This window comes from Macaca fascicularis, chromosome 7, assembly GCF_037993035.2.
Source record: "Macaca fascicularis isolate 582-1 chromosome 7, T2T-MFA8v1.1".
NCBI classification, from domain to species: Eukaryota; Metazoa; Chordata; class Mammalia; order Primates; family Cercopithecidae; genus Macaca; species Macaca fascicularis.
Genome location: NC_088381.1, coordinates 20300303 through 20326312, shown reverse-complemented (window position 1 = coordinate 20326312; position 26010 = coordinate 20300303). Strand labels below are relative to the sequence as shown.

At 43.2% G+C, this 26010-nt stretch overlaps 1 protein-coding gene and 1 non-coding gene across 6 annotated transcripts in view; both read left to right on the top strand.

The window, feature by feature from the left end:
* The window catches only part of LOC102115029 (cation channel sperm-associated protein 2-like), a 29115-nt gene that overhangs the window by 1529 nt on the left and 1576 nt on the right, over nucleotides 1–26010 (top strand). Inside the window, exons 2-8 of one of the 5 annotated variants that reach the window (XR_012414909.1) lie at nucleotides 492–665; nucleotides 840–908; nucleotides 8081–8179; nucleotides 12677–12855; nucleotides 13491–13547; nucleotides 15983–16200; nucleotides 16553–16717. Coding sequence is in view for 3 of the 5 variants with exons in the window: in XM_065547324.2 (XP_065403396.1) it covers nucleotides 8109–8179; nucleotides 15983–16200; nucleotides 16553–16717; nucleotides 18167–18198 (486 nt within the window). In the remaining 2 variants the exon portion in view is untranslated. Of the gene's footprint in view, nucleotides 1–491; nucleotides 666–772; nucleotides 909–8080; nucleotides 8180–12676; nucleotides 12856–13490; nucleotides 13750–15982; nucleotides 16201–16552; nucleotides 16718–18166; nucleotides 18478–26010 lie in introns of those variants that run through there. The other 4 variants (XR_012414908.1, XM_073995721.1, XM_065547324.2 and 1 more) reach the window with 4 other exon arrangements.
* Nucleotides 10822–10926, top strand: LOC123574739 (U6 spliceosomal RNA). The gene has a single exon (XR_006699943.1). It is a non-coding gene; the product is annotated as a U6 spliceosomal RNA (small nuclear RNA).

The following is a 26010-nucleotide window of genomic DNA, read 5'->3' as shown; positions in this document are numbered from 1 at the left end:
GCGTAGACCCGGGAGGCGGAGCTTGCAGTGAGGTGAGATCCGGCCACTGCACTCCAGCCTAGGCGACAGAGCTAGACTCCATCTCAAAAAAAAAGAAAAAAAAAAGAGTGGAAAATTCTGGGGAGGTCGGTTTAGTTGCTGGTTTACCAAACTTGATAAATCAAGGGCTTGTAAATAAAACTGAGGAGATAGAATCCATGTCTTTCACTTTTAGGCCTAGGATAGCCACTAGCCATGGGTGATTCGGAAAAGTTTCTGTCAAAGACACTTAAGACTTTGTGAACCTGTTGCTTTTGTGGGCATGGACAGTGTTGATCATAAGCAGTACATTTTCTCTCACTCCAAACAGAATTCTTAGTTGCTGTGAGAAGAGAAGGACCAGCAGTAAGGCATTAGGGGGACCCGTAATCTGACCAATATCCCTGCCCCCAACCCTACCTGCTCTATTTTCTTTGTCTTTATCCACTATCCCTTTTTAATTTTTGTTGTAGATCCTTCCCACCAGAAGAAACTTACGTTGGGAGATCAACACCAGCTAGTGCGCTTCTCTATAAAGCCTCAATGTATAGGACGGATTTCACATGCCCAGAGGCTGTTGAGCAGGCTTCATGTGCGCTGCAGTCAGAGGCCACCTCTTTCTTTGTGGGCCAGATGGGTCCTTGAGTGTATCCTTTCACATCACTCATTTTTGTCCTGGCTGTTGATGATCTGCCTAATGACTTATTTTTGCTCCCCAAACTCCATTTTCTCATTCTCACCGCTTATGTTATTACCCTTATTATTTCAGCTGCATAAATCAGAAAGAACTCCACTCTATACGTTTCCTTAAGAGACAACAGGTCCTCTCTTCAAAAACTTCATCATCTTCCTGATCTTTTTGCATAAGATCGTATTGATGGTTGAAATAGGTGAGAACTGACATTGTATGAAAGAGGAAGTGAGGCCAGGCACGACAGCTCACACGTGTAATCCTAGCTAGCACTTTGGGAGGCGGAAGGCAGGCAGATTGCCTGAGCTCAGGAGTTCAAGACCAGCCTGGCAACATGGTGAAACCCTGTCTCTACTAAAAAATTACAAAAAATTAGCCGGGCGTGGTGGCACGGCCTATAGTCCCACCTATTCAAGACTTGTCTGAGTCAGGAGAATCCCTTCACCCCAGGAGGCGGAGGTTTCAGTGAGCGGAGATAATGCCACTGCATTCCAGCCTGGGCGACAGAGTACAACTCTGTCTCAAGAAAAAAAAAAAAGGAAAAGGAAGTGGGTAGGAATAATTTTTTTTTCTAAATTGATCATTTTACATTTTTGAATGTCATTTGAATTGTGACATTTATATTAAGGACAATTATATTAAAACCCTCCTAGAGTAGGATTTATACAACTGCTAAAATGTAGAAATATTGGCTGGGCACGGTAGCTCACACCTGTAATCTCAGCATTTTGTGAGGCCGAGGTGGTTGGATAACTTGAGGTCAGGAGTTCAAGACCAGCCTGGTCAACATGGCGAAACCCCATCTCTACTAAAAATACAAAAAATTAGCTGGGTGTGGTGGCAGGCAACTGTAATCCCAGCTACTCAGGAGGCTGAGGCAGGAGAACACTTGATCCTGGGAGGCGGAGGTTGCAGTGAGCTGAAATCATGCCACTGCACCCCATCTCAAAAAAAAAAAAAAAGAAATATTAATATTTGGAGGGCTTTCAAGAGTATACTAGATACGGAGCATCTAGACACATAAAACTAGCTGTAATATGTAGCAATGTAACAAATCCACAAGGAACTGAACTTAGGAAGACCACTTTTATTTCTGTTGTGAGTTTAGCCTGACACTTGTTTGAATTAATGTTTTCTGTTAAAGATACTGGTGCCTATTGGTGAACGATCTAACATTTACATTTCTTTTTTTTTTTTTTTGAGACGGAGTCTTGCTCTGTTGCCCAGGCTGGAGTGCAGTGGCGTGATCTCAGCTCACTGCAGGGTCCACCTCCTGGGTTCATGCCATTCTTCTGCCTCAGCCTCCCTAGTAGCTGGGACTACAGGCACCCGCCACCACACCCAGCTAATTTTTTGTATTTTTTAGTACAGACGGGGTTTCTTTTTTTTTTTTTTTTGAGACGGAGTCTGGCTCTGTCGCCCAGGCTGGGGTGCAGTGGCCATATCTCAACTCACCGCAAGCTCCGCCTCCCAGGTTTACGCCATTCTCCTGCCTCAGCCTCCCGAGTAGCTGGAACTACAGGGCCCCCCACCTCGCCCGGCTAGTTTTTTTTTGTATTTTTTAGTAGAGACGGGGTTTCACCGTGTTAGCCAGGATGGTCTCGATCTCCTGACCTCATGATCCGCCGTCTCAGCCTCCCAAAGTGCTGGGATTACAGGCTTGAGCCACTGCGCCCGGCCACAGACGGGGTTTCACTGTGTTAGTTAAGATGGTCTCAATCTTCTGACCTCGTGATCCGTCCGCCTCGGCCACCCAGAGTGCTGGGATTACAGACGTGAGCCACCGCACCCGGCCTAACATTTACATTTTTACAAGTATATTTAGAAGATTATTTAAGTACAAATAAGAAAGCTCACAAAGTATGAAAAGATAGGTACTACTAAGATATTAGCTGAGCCAAAAAAAATTACTTAAAAGGAAATGATTCTTAAACCAATAATAAATTATATGAAAATTATTCAAAACATAAGGATGTCTGCAAAATCAGTGAGCTCATTTGTTGATAATCTCAAACTGCTCAGAAATGATGAAAGGACAGTAGAACTACTCATTTGTATCATTTTCACTCTTGTGGGGAAGTCTCCCACTTTATTTTTTAGAGGCAGAGTCTCATTTTGTTGCTTAGGTTGGAGTGCAGTGGTGTGATCATGGCTCCTTGCAGCCTCGCCCCTCAGGGCTCAATTGATCCTTCCACCTCAGCCTTCTGAGTAGCTTGGAGTACAGGTGCCTGCCACTACACCAGGCTAATTATGTTGATTTTTTTTTTTTTTTTTTTTGTAGAGACAGGATCTCACTATGTTGCATAGGCTGGTCATGATCTCCTGGGCTCAAAAGATCCTCATGCCTCAGCCTCCCAAAGTGCTGGGATTACAGGCATGAGTCACCACGTCCAGCCTAGGGGGAATATTTAAGAGAAGGGCTTAGTTATGAAGCTCTTGGCTGTTTATGTCACATAGATACTTTCCTCAACAGAAATGTCCAGTGCCTGTAGCCAGTTCAGAACTCTGCCTCTAGGTCCAAGTCCCCTACAAGTTTATCTCTGGGGCCCAGGCATGGTGGTTCATGCCTGTAATCCCAGCACTTTGGGAGGCTGAGGCAGGAGGATCGCTTGAGCTCAGGAGTTTGAGACCAGCCTGGCTAATGTGGAGAAACCTCGTCTCTACAAAAAATACAAAAATTAGCTAGGCATGGTGACACATGCCTATAGTCCCAGCTACTCAGCAGGCTGAGGTGGGAGGATTGCTTGAGCCTGGGAGGCGGAGGTTGCAGTGAGCCATCGTGCAACTGAACTCCAGCCTAGGTGACAAAGTGATACCCTGTCTCAAAAAAATAAGATAGTCCTTTAGTGTAGTGAGGTCCAAGATATTTAAATATACAACAATAATTGATGTCACTGACCCAGTACAGTATACTATATACTTTGAGGTGTTTTATTTCTTCCTCATAATGTTGAAGATTCTGAACTAAGTCACTTATAATTGCCTTTTATTGTATGATTGCTGCCATGTATTTGCCTTGTATGGCTAGGATTATAGTCCTAAGCCTTGGAATGAAGTAAATAATAGTAAATATACAGGATTCCCTAAATCAGTGGTCCCCAGCCTTTTTGGCATGAGGGACTGGTTTCTTGGAAGACAGTTTTTCCATGGATGGGGTAGGAGGGATGATTTCAGGATGAAGCTGTTCCCCCTCAGATCATCAGGCATTAGATTCTTCTAACGCGCATGCAGTTCACAATAGGGCTTGCACTCCTGTGAGAATTAAATGCCGCAGCTGATCTGACAGGAGATGGAGCTCAGGCGGTAATGCTCACTCACCCACCACTCACTTCCTGCTGCATGGCCGAGTTCCTAACAGACCATGGACTGGTACAAGTCAGTAGCCTGGGGCTTGGGACCCCTGCCCTAGATCTAATAGACAAATCAAAATAGAATAGCACTAACCATTCTATTTGGTAAAACTGTTAACTGAATATGCAACATGATCATGGTGCCAGAGGATAAGTAGATTGCCAGACTGGAAATTACCTGTCAAGTTCATGGAAATTTTATCTTATTAAGCTTATTCTTGTGGTAGAGAGGGAGGAGGGATTTTGCAAAGGGAAATGATTTGTGATTAACAGATTTCTTTGAACAGACTAATTCATATGATAAACATTAACACTTTTTTTAGGCTTAGAATTTTTTTTTCCAGATCGTAAAGTGATCTAAACTGTTAGGGCTTTAAAAAATCTACTTCCACAGCTGGATATTGGTAATTCTGTTTTGTACTTTAAGCATCAATTGGCGTATTTTTAAAATCTCATATTTTGTTTCTAAATAATGAGAAAGAAAAAAAGATTTGACTCATTTGCAAGCCTTTGTCAGAAAATAACACATCACAAGTGTAGACAATCCTTGCTTAAAATTAAAAACTGAGTGTATTGGGAGGCTGAGGTGGAAGGATCACTTGAGCCCAGGAGATTGAGGCTGCAGTGAGCTATGATCTCACCAGTGCACTACAGCCAGGTTGACAGAGCAAGACCCTGTCTCAAAAATAAAATAAAACCTAAGTATAATATCATTACAATTTTTTCCCAAAGGTGGGCATATTCCTGAAGGTGACCATTTTTTACATTGACTTTTAAAGTCCTAGAGATGGCTTGATGTGCTATATAAAGTTTTTGGTCAAATGAATGGAACATATAGAATCTGATGAAGATCATCTTGAGATTAAACTTGCAGAATTATCATTCTTTTTTTGTATTTCTGTTTGTTTTTTTGAGACGGAGTCTTGCTCTCTCTCCCAGGCTGGAGTACAGTGGTACAATCTCCGCTCACTGCAAGCTCCACCCCCGGGTTCACGCCATTCTCTTGCCACAGCCTCCCGAGTAGCTGGGACTACAGGCGCCTGCCACCATGCCTTGCTAAGTTTTTATATTTTTAGTAGAGACGGGGTTTCACCATGTTAGCCAGGATGGTCTCGATCTCCTGACTTCGTGATCTGCCTGCCTCGGCCTCCCAAAGTGCTGGGATTATAGGCATGAGCCACCGCGCCGGGCCAGAATTATCATTTTTAATGCTCTCCGTGAAATTGTATTTCTGGCTGGGCGTGTGGCTCACACCTGTAATCCCAACAATTTGGGAAGCCTAGTCCTGCGGATCACTTGAGGTCAGGAGTTCAAGACCAACCTGGCCAACATGGTGAAACCCCATCTCTACTAAAAATACAAGAATCAGTGGGTATCATGATGTGCACCTATGGTCCCAGTTTCTCAGGAGGCTGAGGCAGGAGAATCGCTTGAATCCAGGAGGCGGAGTCTGTAGTGAGCCGAGATAACAGCTGGGCAACAGAGTGAGTGAGAATCCATTTCAAAATAAAAAAAGAAATTATGTTTCAACATCAGTGTTCCTTGCTTCATGATAGATATAACTGGCCAAAACATTACTAAAAATATTAAAACTGTGTAAATGTCAAAATCTACATATCAGTTTGTTGTTACAGTATACTATTCTCCTCACCTATAATATTGGACTCCTTGAAACCAATGTGAATTTACCTGGTATTCTGTGAGGTGACCTACTGTTGTTTTTCTAGAGTAGGGAGTAGAAATAGATGACTGTTCATGGTGAACTCTACCCTGTAAAGCAGAATTACATATTTAGCTGACTTGCTTCATCCAATGGCTACTGTCTGTCACCCTGAGAAGAATATTCAAGCATAGATGTTCACTGCTGCTTCACTACACTGGCTAAGATTCCTGGGTACACTTCACTGGGCTCCTGGTGTCTATTTCCATTAAGACTCCTTTGCCTTGCTATAGCAGCCTGAAAAATTCCAAGAATTTTAGAAAGTTGTTTTTCATCTTCAGAGAGGACACATTACTTGATGTAGAGTGGAGGCAGTCACTTTTGCATATTCTGTGCTGCTGAGGCAATTTCTGCTATTCGTTCCTCTGACCTTCCTTGGGTTCGTTGAGCTTCTATGAAAGTATTCCTTTTTCCAGAGAGTAAAAGTGCTACTGCCTCTGTAATTTGGACTTCCCTACTTAAACTATTTTAAGGTACTTAAAACTATCTTCTGCTTCACAAAAGCCTTATTTTACTTCATTTCTTTCTTTGGGTTCCTGTTTTGCAAGGGCAAAAACTGAATAAAAATGATAGCATTCTATTTTCCAGCCACAAATGTGGTTCTCAGCTCTTTCTAATTATATAATCCTATGTTCCTGAGAGCTAGAATTTATTAAGTGAAAAAATTTTGTATATTATTGAATCTAAGCTGTCATCAATGGTGAAATTCACTATTTACCACTAAGAAATAAAAATCATGCCCAATTAAACTGGGACACATCGCTGGTTGTAAAATGCATCCTTACTTTGGGAGGCCAAGGCGGGCAGATCACGAAGTGCAGAGATGGAGACCATCCTGGCCAACATGGTGAAACCCCGTCTCTACCAAAAATACAAAAATTAGCTGCGCATGGTGGCGCATGCCTGTAGTCCCAGCTACTCGGGAGGCTGAGGCAGGAGAATCACTTGAACTGGGAGGCGGAGGTTGCAGTGAGCTGAGATTACGCCACTGCACTCCAGCCTGGCAACAGAGCAAGACTCCATCTCAAAAAAAAAAAAAAAAAAGCATCCCAATTTCATATATGTTAAAATGTGAAAAATTGTCCATCTTAGAGAAACGTGGGAGAAAGGAAAATTTATGGAAGAATCACAGAGCCTAAATAAGCATAGGAGTGCTGGGTGCAGTGGTTCATGCCTATAACTCCAGCACTTTGAGAGACCAAGGTGGGAGGATCGCTGGAGCCCAGGAGTTTGAGGCCAACCTGGGCAGCATAGGGAGACCCCATCTCTACAAGTAATGTAAAGAAAAAATTAGCTAGGCATGGTGACATGTGTCTGTGGTTCCAGTTACCCAGAGGCCTTTGAGCCTGGAAGATCGAGGCTTCAATGAACCGTAATTATGCCACTGCACTCCTCCAGCCTGGGTGACAGAGTGAGACTCTGTCTCAAAACAAGCATAGGAATAAGTATAACATAACTCCATTGGTTTTTAGAAGGGGCCAGCCTCTGTAAAATTCTAGGGATGATTGAAGTATGACTCTGTTCTTTTTGTCTGGATCCAGTTCAGCATCAGGATGACTTTAAAGCCAGAGCACCACAATGTTGATTTCTATTTAGCTCTTAAGCCTATTTTAATATCAGTGTTTTTTTTTCCTAGAACATGGCATACATCCATTAATTATATAAAAGAGATGAAGGAGGTTGAAAGAGAAAGGCAATGAATTAAGGAATAGCAATTAGTAAATAATAGGGTTCTAGAGAGGAAGTATGCATTCAATTTGCTTTGCAGAACAAACCAATTTTAGACAGGGAAGAAAGGAAAAGTTTTCAAAGGAAGCTAACAGAACCAGGTGATTTATTGTTATAATTCGATATTCCCCAATGATTCTGGCTTGTTTCTGGATTCGTTATAAAGTACTTCAGATCTCATGGCCCTGTGTTTTCATTCTGTTCTCAAGACCCATTGTTTTCTTGTGAACTTTGGAACTGAGATAACAGTGCAGTAGATGGGGGTGGGGGGTTGGAGGTAGGGATAATTAAGGAGAGTATTCTCTTAGTGGCTGTGTGACCCCCACAGTGGATAGGAAGTGACTTGTAGCTGGGCAGACATAACTATATCAACAGATTAGTTGTGGCTATGTTTTATGGTCAATTCTGTCCTTCCCTGTATTTCACAGGTTGAAGCAACAATGTTAAGAAGAGAAACTCAAAGAAAAATGGAACAGTAGTGGGCAAAACTGTGGTTTATTAAGTGTGATCATTCTCCATCATTCGGTTTCCAGCTTCCTTAACTTTTATTCCTCCTTTGCTCTATCCTCACAGAATTGCTGGAATCCACAAATACCAAACTATGGCCATTGAAGCTGACTTTGGAGGTGGCAACTTTGTTTATCTTGTTTATTTTCTTCCTGGAGATCCTTCGTAAGTGGCTATCCAACTTTTCCCTTTTCTGGAAGAGTGGCTGGAATGTCTTTGACTTTGTTGTTACCATGTTGGTAAGGATAGAGATCCTGAGGGTTCCTTTAGTGGGATGAAGAATGTGCCTAGGTGAATCAAAAGGACAAGAAAAGTTAACATAATAATAGGAAGAAACAAAAATTTACTTCCTTCTTTTGATTTTTTTTCCCTAAAACTAAACATCAGTCATTGCAGGAGTCGTTGGTATTGGGAGCAAGGTAGATCACAACGTCAACGCCAACAAGAACATCTGCCTGTTACTGAGCACTTATTAAGTGCCAGGCACTATTTTAAGTGTTTTCCTTACATTACCTCATTTATGCTCCACGACAACCCAATTAAATAACCATGAATTTATCCCCCTTTTTATATCTGAACAAGTTGAAGTACAGTGTTTAAGCAACTTAGTATAAAAAGGCGGAATAGGAAACAATTCTCAGAGAATGCTGTTCAAGGAATAATGCCCAGGGAACAATGAAGAGGATGAGATGAAGAAGGTGCAACTGTGTCAGTGTGCCTTGGGGTGTGTTTTACTCATAATCTGTGTGTTTTCCACAGTCCCTGCTTCCCGAGGTTGTGGTATTGGTAGGGGTAACAGGCCAATCGGTGTGGCTTCAGCTTCTGAGGATCTGCCGGGTGCTGAGGTCTCTCAAACTCCTTGCACAATTCCGTCAAATTTGAGTTATTATTTTGGTCCTGGTCAGGGCCCTCAAGGTGATTTGACTGTTGCAAGCTAAAGCAGGGGGCAAGGTAGATAAATATGAGAACTTAACACAGAATATGAAACAAATCGGCCAGGCACGGTGGCTCACGCCTGTAATCCCAGCATTTTGGGAGGCCGAGGGGGACAGATCATGAGGTCAGGAGTTCAAGACCAGCCTGACCAAAGTGGTGAAACCTGGTCTCTACTAAAAATACAAAAAAAAAAAAAAAAAAAAAAATTAGCCAGGTGTGGTGCTGTGTGCCTGTAGTCCCAACTACTCAGGAGGTTGAGGCAGGAGAATTGCCTGACCCTGGGAGGCAGAGGTTGCAGTGAGTGGAGACTGCACCACTGCACTCTAGCCTAGGCGACAGAGTGAGACTCCGTCTAAAAAAAAAAAAAGAATATGAAACAAATCTTGGTGGGTCAAAGAAGGCAATGAAACATCTTGTGATATGTTATTGGATGAGAAGGGGCTGGGGACAGGTGCCATGGTTCAGAGATGACTGGGTTCAGGAGTGCAAGGGAGGGTTTGGTGGGGGATTGCCAGGTGGCCTTGACTGGGCTGTTGGTGGAGATTAGCCTAGTTTGGCCCACGTCTGACTTGAGGTTATGGCCTGTAGAGCATGACCTTCCTCTTGATGTTGCTGCTTATCTTCGTCTACATTTTTGTTGTGACTGGTGTCTACGTCTTCCTAGAGTATACCCCTTCACCTCGTCAGGACCTGGAGTACCATGTGTTCTTCTTGTAAGCAGAGCTGGCGAACAGCTGGGTGAGGGGAAAAAATTTGGCTAAGAGACCAGGAAGCTTGTCCAAAGTATAGTAATATAAAAAGTACAGTCTATTCCAAGAAACTGAAATAGAACACAATAGAGAGAGGGAAAGAGAAAGCAAAAGAATAGTGAGTGGTTTTAGCTCTGATCTTGAGAGTAGGGCAGCTAGTTCCATGTTTATTCTGGGTTTTGCAAATTCAAACCACACTGTCATCAGGCATCTTTTTTGTTTTTGTTTTGTTTTGTTTTGTTTTTGAGACGGAGTCTCGCTCTGTTGCCCCAGGCTGGAGTGCAGTGGCCGGATCTCGGCTCACTGCAAGCTCTGCCTCCCGGGTTCACGCTATTCTCCTGCCTCAGCCTCCCGAGTAGCTGGGACTACAGGCGCCCACCACCTCGCCCGACTAGGTTTTTTTTTGTATTTTTTAGTAAAGACGGGGTTTCACCATGTTAGCCAGGATGGTCTTGATCTCCTGACCTCGTGATCCGCCCGTCTCGGCCTCCCAAAGTGCTGGGATTACAGGCTTGAGCCACCGCGCCCGGCCAGGCATCTTTAAATAGCAGTACACTCCAGTGGTTAAGCTTGGTTTCTGTGACTCAGTTACCTCTTTTGAAAAATGGAGGCCAGGCATGGTGTCTCACGCCTGTAATCCCAGCACTTTGAGAAGCCAAGGCGGGTGGATCACCTGAGGTCAGGAGCTCAAGATCAGCCTGACCAACATGGTGAAACCCTGTCTCTACTAAAAATACAAAAATTAGCCAGGCGTGGTGGTGGGCACCTGTAATCTCAGCTATTCGGGAGGCTGAGACAGGAGAATTGCTTGAATATGGGAGGCGGAGGTTGCATTGAGCCGAGATTGAGCCAATGCACTCCATCCTGGGCTACAAAGAGTGAAATTCTGTTTCAAAAAAAAAGAAAAGGCGGTGGGGGAGAATAATAGCAGTGCTATTTCATAAGAGTGTGGGGATAAATGTGGTAATGCATTTAAGCCCTTAGCACAGTATGTAACACATTATAAGTGATCAATGAATGTTACTGTGATTCCCAAATATGATCGCTGGTTTTATCCCAATCTCTACCTATTACACGTGCACGTGCCTATTGCTGGTCTCTGTCTAGAAAACACTAATCAATGCTCACTTTGGCAGCGCATGTACTAAAATTGGAACGATATAGAGAATATTAGCATGGCCCTTGTGCAAGGATGACACACAAATTTATGAAATGTTATATATTTTTTAAATATTAGCAAAACCCGACTAATCTGTTTTCTAGAAGAAAATCAACTTGAATTTAGAGTAGATAATCCTGTTTATGAATTAGAATTCAATCTTGTCAACTCTCAGGACTCTGTTAGACTCTAACAGATAGTTTTGTAAGAGTATTGAGTTAGGAAAATCCTAGAATTTATCCTATACAAGCTCTGATGTTTTCAATAAATTGTGTATGGGGGACTAGAAGGAAAGGAAGTAAAATTTAGGTACCTTCCCGGAAACGTTTTACTTTTTTAGCAATTTTTAAATATTATTAATTTTATAATCTGTATATTTCGTTATTTAGGATCACATATATTTATGTAACATGCCCATTTACCTGCATATCATTTCATACCAGCAAACTAATAGGAATAATTTTGTGAATTATCTTCTATTTTGCTAAATTTGCTAATTTTGCTAAATTTTGCTAAATTTGCGAGTGATTTTCTATTAAGTGGAGTCCATAGAGCAGTGGAGAATAAAATTAGAAAAAACGGCCAGACATGGTGGCTCACACCTGTAATCCCAGCACTTTGGGAGGCCGAGGCAGGCAGACAGATCACTTGAGGTCAGGAGTTCAAGACCAGCCTGGCCAACGTGGTGAAACCCTATCTCTACTAAAAATACGAAAATTAGCTGGGCATGGTGGCGCACGCCTGTAATCCTGACTACTTGGGAGGCTGAGGTGAGATAATCACTTGAGCCTGGGGGTCAGAGGTTGAAGTGAGCTGAGATTGCGCCACTCTAGCCTGGATGATAAAGTAAGACTCTGTCTAAAAAAAAAAAAAAAAAGAAAAAAAGAAAAAACTATCTAGTTGGTGATTCATTCATCTTTGAAAATTCAGTCAATACCTATTTATTGAGTATTTGTTATACCCCAGGACTAATGGAATAGTGAGAGGTAGTCATAGATTATTCATGATAAAGGAGAATTTAGGCTGGGTGTGGTGGCTCACGCCTATAATCCTAGCATTTTGGGAGGCTGAGACTGGCAGATCACCTTAGGTCAGGAATTCAAGACCAGCCTGGCCAACATAACAAAACTCCATCTCTACTAAAACTACACAAATTAGCTGGGCATGGTGGTGCTTGCCTGTAATTCCAGCTACTTGGGGGACTGAGACAGGAGAATTTCTTGAACCCAGCAAGTAGAGGTTGCAGTGAGCTGAGATCGCGCCACTGCACTCCAGCCTGGACAACAGAGCGAGACTCCGTCTCAAAATAAATAAATAGGCTGGGCGCGGTGGCTCAAGCCTGTAATCTCAGCACTTTGGGAGGCCGAGACGGGCGGATCACAAGGTCAGGAGATCGAGACCATCCTGGCTAACATGGTGAAACCCCGTCTCTACTAAAAAATACAAAAAACTAGCCGGGCGAGGTGGTGGGCACCTGTAGTCCCAGCTACTCGGGAGGCTGAGGCAGGAGAATGGCATGAACCCGGGAGGTGGAGCTTGCAGCGAGCTGAGATCAGGCCACTGCACTCCAGCCTGGGCGACAGAGCGAGAATCCATCTCAAAATAAATAAATAAATAAATAAATAAATAAATAAATAAATAAAATAAAACAACTTCAAACCAAAGAGTGATTAGCTAAAAACTGAGTATGGTACAAAAGGAACCAAAATCAGAACAAACTGTAAAGAAATGCGTTATGTTTCTTTAAAAGTAAGAATGGTACCATTTTTGAAAGGTTTAGGTCTCTGTTTCTGTCTATTCACATGCCTTTTTCTTTAGGGACCTCCCGAATTCCCTGGTAACAGTGTTCATTCTCTTCATCTTGGATCATTGGTATGCACTGCTTCAGGACGTCTGGAAGGTGCGTGAAGTCAGTCGCCTCTTCAGCAGCATCTATTTCATCCTTTGGTTGTTGCTTGGCTCCATTATCTTTCGGAGTATCATAGTAGCCGTGATGGGTAAGCATAGAGGAGGTGAAACTTGTTTGGGAAGGGTGGTTGGGAAGAAATTAGTCTGAAAGCTGGGATTGGTGGCTTATGGGTATAAAGAACCTAGTGTAGCAGGAAGGCTTGGGTTCTGGATGGGATATTTCACTTGGATTCTCCTCACCCAAGCCCTCTTCCCAGGTCTAGTCATTACCATCTCCCAACTCCTAATGGCCCTTTGGGGCAGTTACTAACTTTCAGAGTATCAGGAAAGAGATGAATGAGGAGATGGCACTTCAGGAGGTTCAGCTCAAAGCTGACATGTTCAAGTGGCAGATCATCCAGAGGTCTGCTTCTCCCTTTTCAACCCCAACTTTCCTTCTCAAGGGTTTCCTGAGCTCATTTCTTGTTTCTGCTCCTTGACCCCACTTTTCCCTTTGTGACAGAAGATTTGCCCCCAAGGATAAGAATTCTCTAGCTCTAGAATATTGCCTGATTCTTCATCCACTGTGGGGAGTCCTCCATTTTTTTTCACCCCTTGACTACAATTTGTTCTCCCCAGTTAGTTTTCTTCACTTTCTGATATGAGCTCTTTTTTTCTTACCACACTTTTGCTTGAATATAACTGTCTTCGCTCATTTTTTTTTTTTTTTTAATTTGCTTCGCAGGAGAAAAAACGTGTCACAGGAGGCACTGAGATCAAGCCATAGCAAAATAGATGACAGGTTAGGAGTATGTATGTGAACTGGAATAGAAACACATGAAGGAGGAGAAGGTGGAAAACTAAAGATGAAGATTGGCTTTGAGAGAGAATTCATTCATTTAATAACTGCATATTGTAGTAGGTTGACTAGTGGCACCCAAAATAATATGTCCATGTCCTTACTCCCTGGAACCTGTGAATGTGACCTTATTTGGAAAGAAAAAGATCCTAAGTTAAGGATAATCCTAAGGATAATCTAGAATGAGATCATCCTAGATTATCCAGGTAGGTCCTAAATCCATTGGCAAGGATACTTATAAGAGATGAAAGAGGAGAAGACACAGAGAATAGGAGAAGGCTATGTGAAGATGGAAATAGAGGTTGGGGCTAATGCCGCCACAAGCCAAGGAAAGCTGAGGAATGCCAGGCAGCTGCCAGAAGGTAGAAGACGCAAGGAACTTCTCCCCCAAAGCCTCCAGAGGGAGTATGGCCCTGTCAACTTCATTTCACACTCTGGCCTCTAGAATTGTGAGGGAATATATTTCTGTCATTTTAAGCTACCAAGTTGATAGTAATTTGTTATGGCTGCCACAGGACACTAATACACATACCTTCAATGAAACAGATATGATTCTAGACCCTAAGCGTTTAGCAGTGGACAAAGAGAGCAGAAGCAAAAATGAACTCATTCACTCATTAACAAATAATTACTGGCTAGATGTGGTGGCTTATACTTGTAATCCCAACACTGTGAGAGGCCAAGGCAAGAGGATTGCTTGAAGTTCAAGCCAGAAGTTCAAGGCTGCATTGAGACATGATTGCACCACTGTAGTCCAGCATGGGCAACAGAGCAAGATCCCATCTCAAAAATTTAGCAGGGTGGGCACAGTGGCTCATGCCTGTAATACCAGCATTTTAGAAAACTGAGGTGGGTAGATCACTTGAGCTCAGGAGTTCAAGACTAACCTAGGCAATGTGGCAAAATTCTGCCTCTGCAAACAAAAATCAGCTGGATGTGGTGTTGTGCTCTTGTGGTCCCAGCTACTTAGGAGGCTGAGGTGGGAGGATCACTTGAGCCTGGGAGGCTGAGGCTGTGGTGAGCCATGATTGTGCCACTGCTCTGCAGCCTGGGTGACAGAGCAAGACCCTGTCTCAAAAAAACAAACAAAAAACTATAAAGAACAAATAATTATTGAATACTTAGTAGGTGCTTGGGATGTATCAATGAACAAAATAGACAATAATGCTTGCTTCATGAAACTTACATATTAGTAGTGGCAAAGAGATAATAAGCAGTGAACATATTAAATAGATTAATATGTTAAAATATGATAAGCATTAAGGGAAAATTAAAAGTAGAATAGGTTAAGGGAGATTGGGAGTAGAAAGTGGGATTGCAGATGTGTTGTAGTGTTTTTGTTTGTTTTGTTTTGAGACAGAGTCTTGCTCTGTCGCTAGGCTGGAGTGCAGTGGCACGATCTTGGCTCAGTGCAACCTTCACTTCCGAGGTGCAAGCGATTCTTCTGCCTCAGCCTCCCAAATAGCTGGGACTACAGGTGCATGCCAGCATGCCAGGCTAATTTTTCTTTTCTTTTTTTTTGTATTTTAATAGAGACGAGGTTTCACCATGTTGCTTAGGCTGGTCTTAAACTCCTGAGCTCAGGCACTCCATCCGCCTCAGCCTCCCAAAGTGTTAGGATTACAGGCGTGAGCCCCCGTGCCCAGCCACAGATGGGTTATAGTTTTAAACAGGGTAGTCAGGGTGACCTCATTGAAAAGGTAATATGAGCAAAGACTTGAAGGAGGTAAGGGGATCACCATGTGGGTATCTATAAGAAGAGTGTTAATAGGCAGATGAAACAGCTAGTGCAAAGGTCCTAAGCTGGAAGCATGCTTGGTGTGTTTAAGAAGCAGCAGGGAGGCCATTGTGAATGGAGTAGAGTGAGCAGGGGGAAGAGTGCTGGGAAATGAAGTCAGAGAGATAATGGTGACATGATCCTGTAGGGTTAGGGGTGCCATTGTAGGGACTTTGAAATGGAAAGCAGAACAGAGGAGTGACATGAGGTGACTTACATTTAAGAAGGATTACTTGCTGTGTTGGTAGAAGAACAAGGGAAGGAGCAGAGAGATCAGTTGGGAGGCTATGCTGCTGCCTAGGCAAGAAATGATGACAGCTTAGGCCAGAGTGGTAGCAGTGAGTTAGTGAGAAAAGATTTATTTCGAAGGTATAGAGTCAGCATGATTTCTTGATGGACTGGATATGGTAGGGAAGAGAAGAGTTAAGGATGACACATGAATGATTGAGTTTGGAAGTGCCTGAGTTTAGAGTTTGGGAGTATTTTGGCTCTCATTGTCTTATGCCCCAGCTTTAGGGGGTGGCCAGGACCAGAACCAGAATAATGAGTGGACTAGTCATGTCTTGTAAATGTTTGTGAAGTCATGATTTTCTCCTTTCAGTACAAGAGGAGCTGGTCAACAAAGGGAAAGTTTGGACTTACCAGAAGTGTCTGAAGTAGAGTCTAATTATGGTGCCACTGAAGAGGATTTAAAAACATCTGCATCAAAAACAGAAGAGACCTTGTCAAAAAAAAGAGAGTACCAGTTTTCCTCCTCTGTTTCCTCCACATCCTCTTCCTATTCTTCCTCTTCTGAATCCAGATTTTCTGAATCTATTGGTGAGCCAAAGAACTATAATAATGAGTTTTTTCCATTTGAATTCACACTACTCTATAAGACATCTTACTCTTAACAGGAGCTCTCCTACTGTATCTCCTTTCCAATTTTCTGGTCTTAATAACTTTCTTTTTGCTTCTAATTTCCCCTGTCCTCCTTCTTCACTTTGGGTAAGTGTGGCTGTGGCCCTCTTTGCTCACTGTAAAAAGTGATTTCTTGCTGATGCACCCTTTCCCTCCTTGCTTCCTGTTACCTCTTCCCACCCCACCTTTCCACCCACACCATAGGATTTACCAGCTTTTACCCAACTTTTACAAACCTAGCCATGCTTTTCTGAAGCATTCCTCCCAACAGGTCATTTGGACTGGGAGACTCTTGTGCATGAAAATCTGCCCGGGCTATTGGAAATGGATCAGGATGACCGTGTTTGGCCCAGAGACTCACTCTTCCGATATTTTGAGTTGCTAGAAAAGCTTCAGTATAACCTAGAGGAGCGTAAGAAGTTACAAGAGTTTGCAGGTATGGAGTTAGGGCAGTCATGGGGACCATGGGAATATATATATAGCGTTTATAACTGTGGAGGAGGAGGAGGGTGTCCGCTATTCTGGCATCTCAGCTTCTAAATTTCTGCCTATACCTAAAATAGGCAAATTCTTGGTTTGGTTTGTCACATTCTGGGCATGTGTCCCACTTTTCCCTAACTGAGAGAGAACCTAGAAACTCTGCTTCTGTAGCACGGGACGCCCAAATCCTATGAGGTATGAGAGCTTATTTCCCAAGAAGAGAAAGTCTAATCCCAGTTGTTGGGAATTAGGACAAGGTAGGCTCTTGCTTGATTTGGGCAGCCCACCGGTTTCTGCACGTTTGTTCTCTCTGAAGATTGCATTTCAGACTTGAGCAGCAGGGCCTAAGGCTCAATCTGGAGAGCTATGGGGATCAGACAATGAGCAGGAGGCCCACAAGTGCTCACTGTCCTAACTCCCTAAAGAGGTTTATGAATTCTAAACTTCTGTTTGTATCTGCCCCTTCTAGTGTCAGCCTCTATAAAGACAAATACGTGATTTAAATAGTAGAGTCTGATGTAAACTGAGAACTATTCAGTTATTTTTCCTAAATTTCATGACTCTATGACTAATTTGAATTAATAAAATTTCCCTCTAAAAGTTAAAAAAAAATGCTGGGCGTGGTGGCTCACTCCTGTAATCCCAGCACTTTGGGAGGCGGAGGCAGAAAGATCACGAGGTCAGGAGATCAAGATCATCCTGGCCAACATGGTGAAACCCCATCTCTACTAAGATACAAAAAATTAGCCAGGCGTTGTGGCGCATGCCTGTAGTTCCAGCTACTCCGGAGGCTGAGGCAGGAGAATTGCTTGAACCTGGGAGGCAGAGGTTGCAGTGAGCGGAGATCACGCCACTGAACTCCAGCCTGGCAACAGAATAACACTCCATCTCAAAACAAAGCTAAAACAGAAGAGTTAGGGGCGGATTTTTATAATTTAATATGTGTTATCTGGGTTTTTCCCCTCATACCTAGTTGAAATCAACTCAGTGTGAAAATAAGAAATTAGAGAGGAGGACTGTGTGTTTGTGTGTGGTGGGTACAGGTGGGCAACAAGAGGAATTTATAACATTGGAACACGGAATTTAGGGCAAGATGTGAAAGACAGGCTTTGCTTACTTCAAAATGTTGCCTAAATTTAATCCTGTTCCTGCTAGTCCTTCTTAGCCCTGCCTTCCCACTTATTCTCTAGGGAGGACAGGGTGAAAAGGAGGAAAATGCAGCAAGGTGGTTTCTTTAATCCTGATAAACTTGTCTATGGCAAACAGTACACAGAATCATAAGGCTTAAAGATTAGTAAAAGACTTTTGTGGGAACCTAGAACCCAGAAAAGCAATGTCTTCACCAAACATTTATATATGTAGAATATTCTTAGTTCTCCAGCATAACAATCTGTTTCCTTTGCAGTGCAGGCACTGATGAACTTGGAAGACAAGTAAACCAATGGATGGCTTCAATATCCTTGAGCCCAGCAAAAGATAATAAAGGGAACTGTTGGAAATAGAGAATTGAAAATATAAACATTCAGATAGAACAATGTCTGTTCATTAAAATTAAAAAGTATAAGTTTCTAGGCCGAGTGGTGGCTCACGCCTGTGATCCCAGCACTTTGTGATGCCGAGGTGGATGGATCACCTGAGGTCAGGAGTTCAAGACCAGCCTGGCCAAAATGGTGAAACACTGTCCCTACTAAAAAATAAAGTTAAAAAAAAATTTTAGCTGGATGTGGTGGCAGATGCTTGTAATCTCAGCTACTCGGGAACCTGAGGCAGGAGAATCACTTGAAGCTGGGAGGCAGAGGTTGCAGTGAGCCAAAATCGCGCCACTGCGCTCCACCCTTGGCAACAGAGTGAGACTCTGTCTCAAAAAAAAAAGTGTGTAGGTGTCTAATAGATATTCCTAGTAGCTGCTCAGTAGTCTGTCTGTGAAATAAGGGATATTGAAAGGCATAAGGTCGAGAAAAAGAGTTAGTTCAAGCTGAGTGTGGTGATGTGTGCCTCTAGTCCCAGCTATGAACTGAGGCAGGATTGTTTGAGTCTGGGAGTTCGAGGCTGCAGCAAGTTAGGATCATACCACTGCATTCCAGCCTGGGCAACATAGCAAGACCCTGTCTCTAAAAAAGAACAAAACAAGTTAGTTCAGATGCCAGTGGAGACTGTGTTCCTTAGCTTTCTACCCTTTCCACAGCTCCTGAATCCGATTGATTTCTTGACTTTATTATTATAGCTTCCACCCTTCCTGCAACCTCTACTGCCTGATTATGGTCCTAATTTTACCTTCTCCCTCTCTGATGCATAGGTAAAGGCCTCTCTGTGGAGTAAGGAGATCTTCAGAGCTGTTAGTTTAACTAATTGAGAAGTGTTGTTTCCATTGCCTGTTTTACTCATGTTGCTTCTCTTGTGAACCATTAACTTTAATTGGATATTATTTTTACCTGTTACTGGACCAAAAGTCTCTATTTCATTTTGCCATTGCTCGGGGCAGTGTTCAAATCAGTAAGTGTTGTACAGGTTTTTAGTGTTAAAAGGGATTTCAGAGTTAATCTGTCTCCCACCAAAGCAGGAACACCTTTTAGAACATCACTGAAAGGAGGATTATCCAGGTAATGCTTAGTGTTTCTAGTTATTTGGGATTCATTATGTAGAAGGGATCCCATTCCATTGTTAGAAGACTTAAGTCTTTAGACATGTTTATAATTAAAAATTGTATCACTTATTGAGTGTTTAACATGTATGAGGATATTTATATATTTAGTATGTATATACTGTATATAGAGTATGCATATTTCATAAAATAATCTTATATGGAAGATAGCCTCCTATTTTTAGAGATCAGAAATCTAAGGCCTAAAGAAATTAAGTAAGTTAAGTAACTTGCCCAAGAGCATATACCAAGTAAGAGGTAGAGCTAAGGTTCTAACTCAGGTTAAAAATTCCGAGTTGAGAAAAAAATCAGTTGAAGCCATTTAAACAACAAAATAGCTTACTGGAGACTGAGAAGTTCATAGGTAGTATAGCTTCAGGATTGATTTAATGTAAAAATTCACTGTTGTTAGATCTGTGGTTTTGTTTCTCTGGAATTTTGCTATCTGCGCTCTCCTCCACGTGTTGTTATTATTCTCAGACTGGCTTCACTTGGGTAGCCAGATAATTTTCTGAAGCGCCTAGGCTTGCATACCTATTTTCCCATATCCAGGGGAAGAGAGCCAGTGACTCCTTTCTCAGTCAATGAACAAAATGTTTGAGCTTTGGGTTTGAGCTTTTGAATCATGGTTATTCTTGGAGTGAAGATACTGATGGGGAGGAAACATGAAGCCTCTGGAGTGCTGTAGATATGTTCCATATCTTGATCTGCATGGTGGTTACACAGGTATATATAGATGTAAAAATTCAACAATTTTTTTTTTTTTTGAGACAGAGTCTCGCTCTCTCGCCCAGGCTGGAGTGCAGTGGCCGGATCTCAGCTCACTGCAAGCTCCGCCTCCCGGGTTCCTGCCATTCTCCTGCCTCAGCCTCCCGAGTAGCTGGGACTACAGGCGCCCGCCACCTCGCCCGGCTAGTTTTTTGTATTTTTTAGTAGAGACGGGGTTTCACCATGTTAGCCAGGATGGTCTCGATCTCCTGACCTCGTGATCCGCCCATCTTGGCCTCCCAAAGTGCTGGGATGACAGGCTTGAGCCACCGCGCCCGGCAAAATTCAACAATTTTTGAAAAAAGTCAACAATTGACTTCAACCTCCACTCCTCTACAGACACATCCTGACCACCACTCTGATTGGACCAAGAAGTTAGGTCATATGCTTACATCTGAACGAATTGTTGAGGTAAGGTGAATGTGATGGAATCACTAATTAAGGCTTTCTCCTGAGCTGGAGGTAAGGTCAGTAACACCCAACCTAAAGTAAGGGCTGCTACCCAAATGGGGAAGAAATAAAAGGGGGCAATAAGGAGGTAATTATAAAGTCCTCACCTAGGAGTGTGTCTGGCAAAAAGGCCAAGATGGGGAGAAGGCAAATGAATTGAATGTCCAGAATAAACAAATCTATGAAGACAGAAAGTAGATTAGTGGTTTCTTGGGGGTTGGGGAGGGAGGAATTGAGACTGATAGGTATAGGGTTTCTTTGGCAAGTGATGGAAATGTTCTGGAATTAGATAGCCTTGAATAGTTCAACAATATGATATGTTTTTAAAAACACTGAATTGGGCCAGGTGCAGTGGCTCACGCTTGTAATCCCAGCAGTTTGGGAGGCCAAGGCAGGCAGATCACCTTACGTCAGGAGTTCGAGATCAGACTAGCCAACATAGTGAAACCCTGTCTCTACTAAAAATACAAAATTAGCCAGGCGTGGTGGCGGGTGCCTGTAATCCCAGCTACTTGGGAGGCTGAGGCAGGAGAATTGCTTGAACCCGAGAGGTGCAGTTTGTGGTGAGCCAAGAGTGCACCATTGCACTCCAACCTGGGCAACAGGAGTGAAACTCCATCTCAATAAAATAAAAAATAAAAAATAAAAAAAGAGCTAGACTGGAGCATCATCCATTGAACTTGGCAATCAGAATATAATAAACATCATAAGACATAATAAGGAAGCATTATTTCATAAATCTTACATATGTTATCCACAAAGGAGATGCTCTTGAGTAGCTTTGCTCAAAGTGTGATCTGAAGACGAGCAGAATTGGCTTCATCTGGTCATTTGTTAGAAGCGTAGAATCTCTTTCACTATCACAACACTAAAAAATAAATAATTTAAAAAATAAGTGTAGAGGCTGGGCACGGTGGCTTATACCTGTAAACCCAGCACTTTGGGAGGCAGAGGTGGGCGGATCACGAGGTCAGGAGTTCGAGACCAGCCTGACCAACATGGTGAAACCCCGTCTCTACTAAGAATACAAAAATTAGCAAGGTGTGGTGGCACACACCTGTAATCCCAGCTACTCAGGAGGCTGAGGCAATAGCATCACTTGAACCTGGGAGGCGGAGGTTGCAGTGAGCCGAGATCACGCCACTGCTCTTCAACCTAGACAACAGAATGAAACTGTGTCTCAAAAAAAAAAAAAAAAAAGGATCTGAGGCCCCATCCCCCTGGCCTATTAAATCAGGTAACGTAGCTGCACATAAAAGATTCAGAATGGTTAGGCGTGGTGACTCATGCCTGTAATCCTAGCACTTTGGGAGGCCAAGGCAGGTGAATCATGAGGTCAGGAGTTCAAGACCAGCCTGGCCAACTTGGTGAAACCCTGTCTCTACTAAAACTACATAAATTAGCCAGGTGCAGTGGCACGTGCCTGTAATCCCAGCTACTCAGGAGGTTGAGGCAGGAAAATCGCTTGAACCTGGCTGGCAGAGGTTGCAAAAAAAAAAAAAAAAAAGATTCAAAGGCCCTCCTTTATAGGTATTTGATGAATATTCCCTCCTTCCCTTTTTCCCCCAACACTACACAGATGTACCCTCCTGACTTTTTTTTTTCTTTTCTTCACTTTTCCTTCTTTTTTTCTTTTCTTCCTTGTTACTTTCCCTCCTTTCCTTCCTGCCTCTGCCTCTGCCTGTCTCCCCTGCCCCTTCTCTCTTTCTTTCTTTTTGCCACACAGAGCTGGCTGTGCAGGAGACTGGAGTTTTATTATTATTACTCAAATTAGTCTTGTCTCCTGACGTTTCGAGATGGAGTATCACTCTGTCGCCCAAGCTGTAGTGCAGTGGCACAGTCTCTGCTCATTACAACCTCCGCCTCCTGAGTTTAAGCGATTCTCGTGCCTCAAGTAACCGCGACTACAGTCACACACCACCACGCCTGGCTAATTTCTGTATTTTTAGTAGAGATGGGTTTTTTTGCCATGTTGGCCAGGCTTGTCTTGAACTCCTGGCCTCAAGTAATCCGCCCCCTTGGCCTCCCAAAGTGCTATGATTACAGGCGTAAGCCACCGTGCCCAACCTGAAAGAAGCTTTTCTAGCGTACATTTTCTCTATAAGGCACATTACAGCCTTCTTGTTCTAAAACCACCACACAACACTTTGGCATTAAGCTTAAGAGCCGTTTTAAACATTGAAATCACCAACAAATAGCCCCACAACACAAAAGGTGCATCACTAGATAGACCTTAAAAAAGACACTGGCTGGGCACGGTGGCTAACCCCTGTAATCCCAGCACTTTGGGAGGCTGAGGCGGGCAGATCACGAGGTCAGGAGATTGATACCATCCTGGCCAACATGGTGAAACCCTGACTCTACTAAAAATACAAAAAATAGCTGGGGTGGTGGCACGTGTCTGTAATCCCAGCTACTCGGGAGGCTGAGGGAGGAGAATCACTTGAACAAGGGGGCCAGAGGTTGCAGTGAGCTGAGATCGCCACTGCACTCCCGCCTGGTGACACAGCAAGACTCCTTCTCAAAAAAAAAAGACACTTACTAATATTTACACCATGAGAGCTGCAACAAGAAGGCAGAGCACTGCCTTGTTCCACCTTAGCTGGGAACATGTGTATCAGGTGACTCAAACTTGTCACCTCTCAATACAAGTCTGTGAATGACCTCAGTAGCACTGTAGGTATTGATTTTGGGTTACAAACACATTTAGTGACTAGGCAAATCCAATAATACAGAACTCACAAGTGTCGAAGACTGACTGTAAATGCTGTGGTAGTTTGGAGCCTCGGGCTATTTTGACCTTGTGACACTGCCATCTCAACATGTAGTTTCTAGGTTGCCTCAACAGCGAAGAGATTGTTGGAGGCTCATTTGCTAGCTCTTAAATTCTTTGGTCAACCACAGTCCATTGAACAGAACTAATCACCTGAGCCCACCTAACTGCAAGAGATCTGGGAAATGTGAGGAACACCTAGATATCTAGTAAGCAATTAATATTTCAGTTACAAAAGCCAAAACAAAAAAAGAGAAAAATAATTGTACTTTACAAAGGGAGGCATCTGGCTGGGTACAGTGGCTCACGCCTGTAATCCTAGCACTTGGGAGGCTGAGGCACGCAAATTGCCTGAGCCCAGGAGTTTGAGACCAGCCTGGGCAATGTGGCGAAACCCTGTCTCTACTAAAAATACAAAACAAGCAGTTGCGCATGGTGGTGCACACCAATAATCCCAGCTACTCAGGAGGCTGAAGCATGAGAATTGCTTGAACCCGGGAGATGGAGTTTGCAGTGAGCTGAGATGACACCACTGCACTGCGGCCTGGGTGACAGAGTGAGACTCAGTTAAAAAAAAAAAAAAAAAAAAAAAATGGCCGGGCGCGGTGGCTCAAGCCTGTAATCCCAGCACTTTGGGAGGCCAAGACGGGTGGATCATGAGGTCAGGAGATCGAGACCATCCTGGCTAACACGGTGAAACCCCGTCTCTACTAAAAAATACAAAAAAAAACTAGCCGGGCGAGGTGGCGGGTGCCTGTAGTCCCAGCTACTCGGGAGGCTGAGGCAGGAGAATGGCGTGGACCCGGGAGGCGGAGCTTGCAGTGAGCTGAGATCCGGCCACTGCACTCCAGCCTGGGAGACAGAGCGAGACTCCGTCTCAAAAAAAAAAAAAAAAAAAAAAAAAAAAGAAAAAGGCATCTGGGTTTTTTTTTGTTGTTTTTTGTTTTTTGAGACAGAGTTTCACTCTTGTTTCCCAGGCTGGAGTGCAGTGGTGCGATCTCGGCTCACTGCAACCTCCGCCTACCAGTTTCAAGCGATTCTCCTGCCTCAGCCTCCCAAGTAGCTGGGACTACAGGCACATGCCACCACGCCCAGCTGATTTTTTTGTATTTTTTAGTAGAGACAGGGTTTCACTATGTTGGCCAAGATGGTCTCAATCTCTTGACCTCATGATCCGCCCGCCTTGGCCTCCCAAAGTGCTGGGATTACAAGCGTGAGCCACTGCTACCGGCTAGGCAGGCATCTGTTCTTGTCAGGCAGAGAGTGCCCTGTGGGAGTTTTGGGGAGTGAGGATGTTTCAGAGTTCTCAACTCCTGTGGCTCTTCCCAGGTATATCCATTCTAACTGGCAAATCACAGAGTGTTCTAGTTATCACCAGTCTTATCCATTTCATTTTAGCAGGACGTATGATTAATTTCTTGTTCTGGACCCTTGTAATTTAAATTTGCTGGTTGTTCTCTGTTTCCATTTGGTCATCTGTAGGTTGGAACTTGTCTCGCTCTTGTTGAACTTTATCAAATTATAAGCAATAACCAATACACTCAAATAGCCTGGTATATTTGCCATAAACCCTAAGCACTTCGCCCTCAGTTTGCACATAGTCTGAATCCTTAGCAGCAAGAGAATTGCTTAATCAACGGCTTACAACAGCAGAACATGGACTGCCAGGAAATTTTCCATGCTGAGTTGAGGGAATCCTCATTGTTTCTCTCTCTGGTTGACTCAACTAGTTCCATATTTGTTCTGAAGCTCTTTCACTCAAGATACAACTTCCAGATAATCATTTATGTCTTCATTAGAACTCCTTTAGTTTCAAGTAGAAAAAATCATCTTGAGCTATTCTAATAAAGTAATAGTAACATTGAGTGAATGTTTATTCTGTACCAGTGTCTGGCACGTAATAAGTGCTTAATCTTTGTTGAATGAATGCTAGACATTGCACTAAGCACTTTAAATGCATTATCTAATTTAATCCTCACAAAAACTCTACACTAGGATTTTTTCCTTTTTACAGTAAAAACAACAACAGCAACAACAACCACAACAACAAAAAACCAAAAACAGAGATTTAGAAGCTGCCCCAGGACACACAGCTAGTAAATGCTGGAACCAGGGTTTGAACCTAGACCATCTCATTTTTTGCTACCCTATGAGGAAAAAAGGAGAATTTATTATAAGAGGGTTGTTACAGAATGAAGGGCAGAAATTCAGAAGGATTACAGGATGTGCTGGAACCGGAAAGCTGTTGGGAATTCGGGTCATATTCTCCCTCAGATTCATCTGTCTGCTTTTTAGACTAGATGTGGTATCCTTGATGGGCAAAGGGAATGTTGGTAGAATTGCACAACAGATCATTTCACGCATCTCAACTTTTGATTTGCCTTGGAAAATCCCATCATTGCTCCCAGCTGTCTTTGTGACCCAGGTTAAGTCATTCCATTTCTTTGGGCTTCAATTCCCCTGTCTATAAAATGAGAAGTTCTTACCTGAAGATTCCTCAGGTCTCTTCTGTGATCCTGGGAGGCCGAGGCAGGAGGACTGCTTGAGTCCAGGAGTTCGAGGGTGCAGTGAGCTAGGATCATACAGAGTATTCCAGCCTGGGCCACAGACCAACACC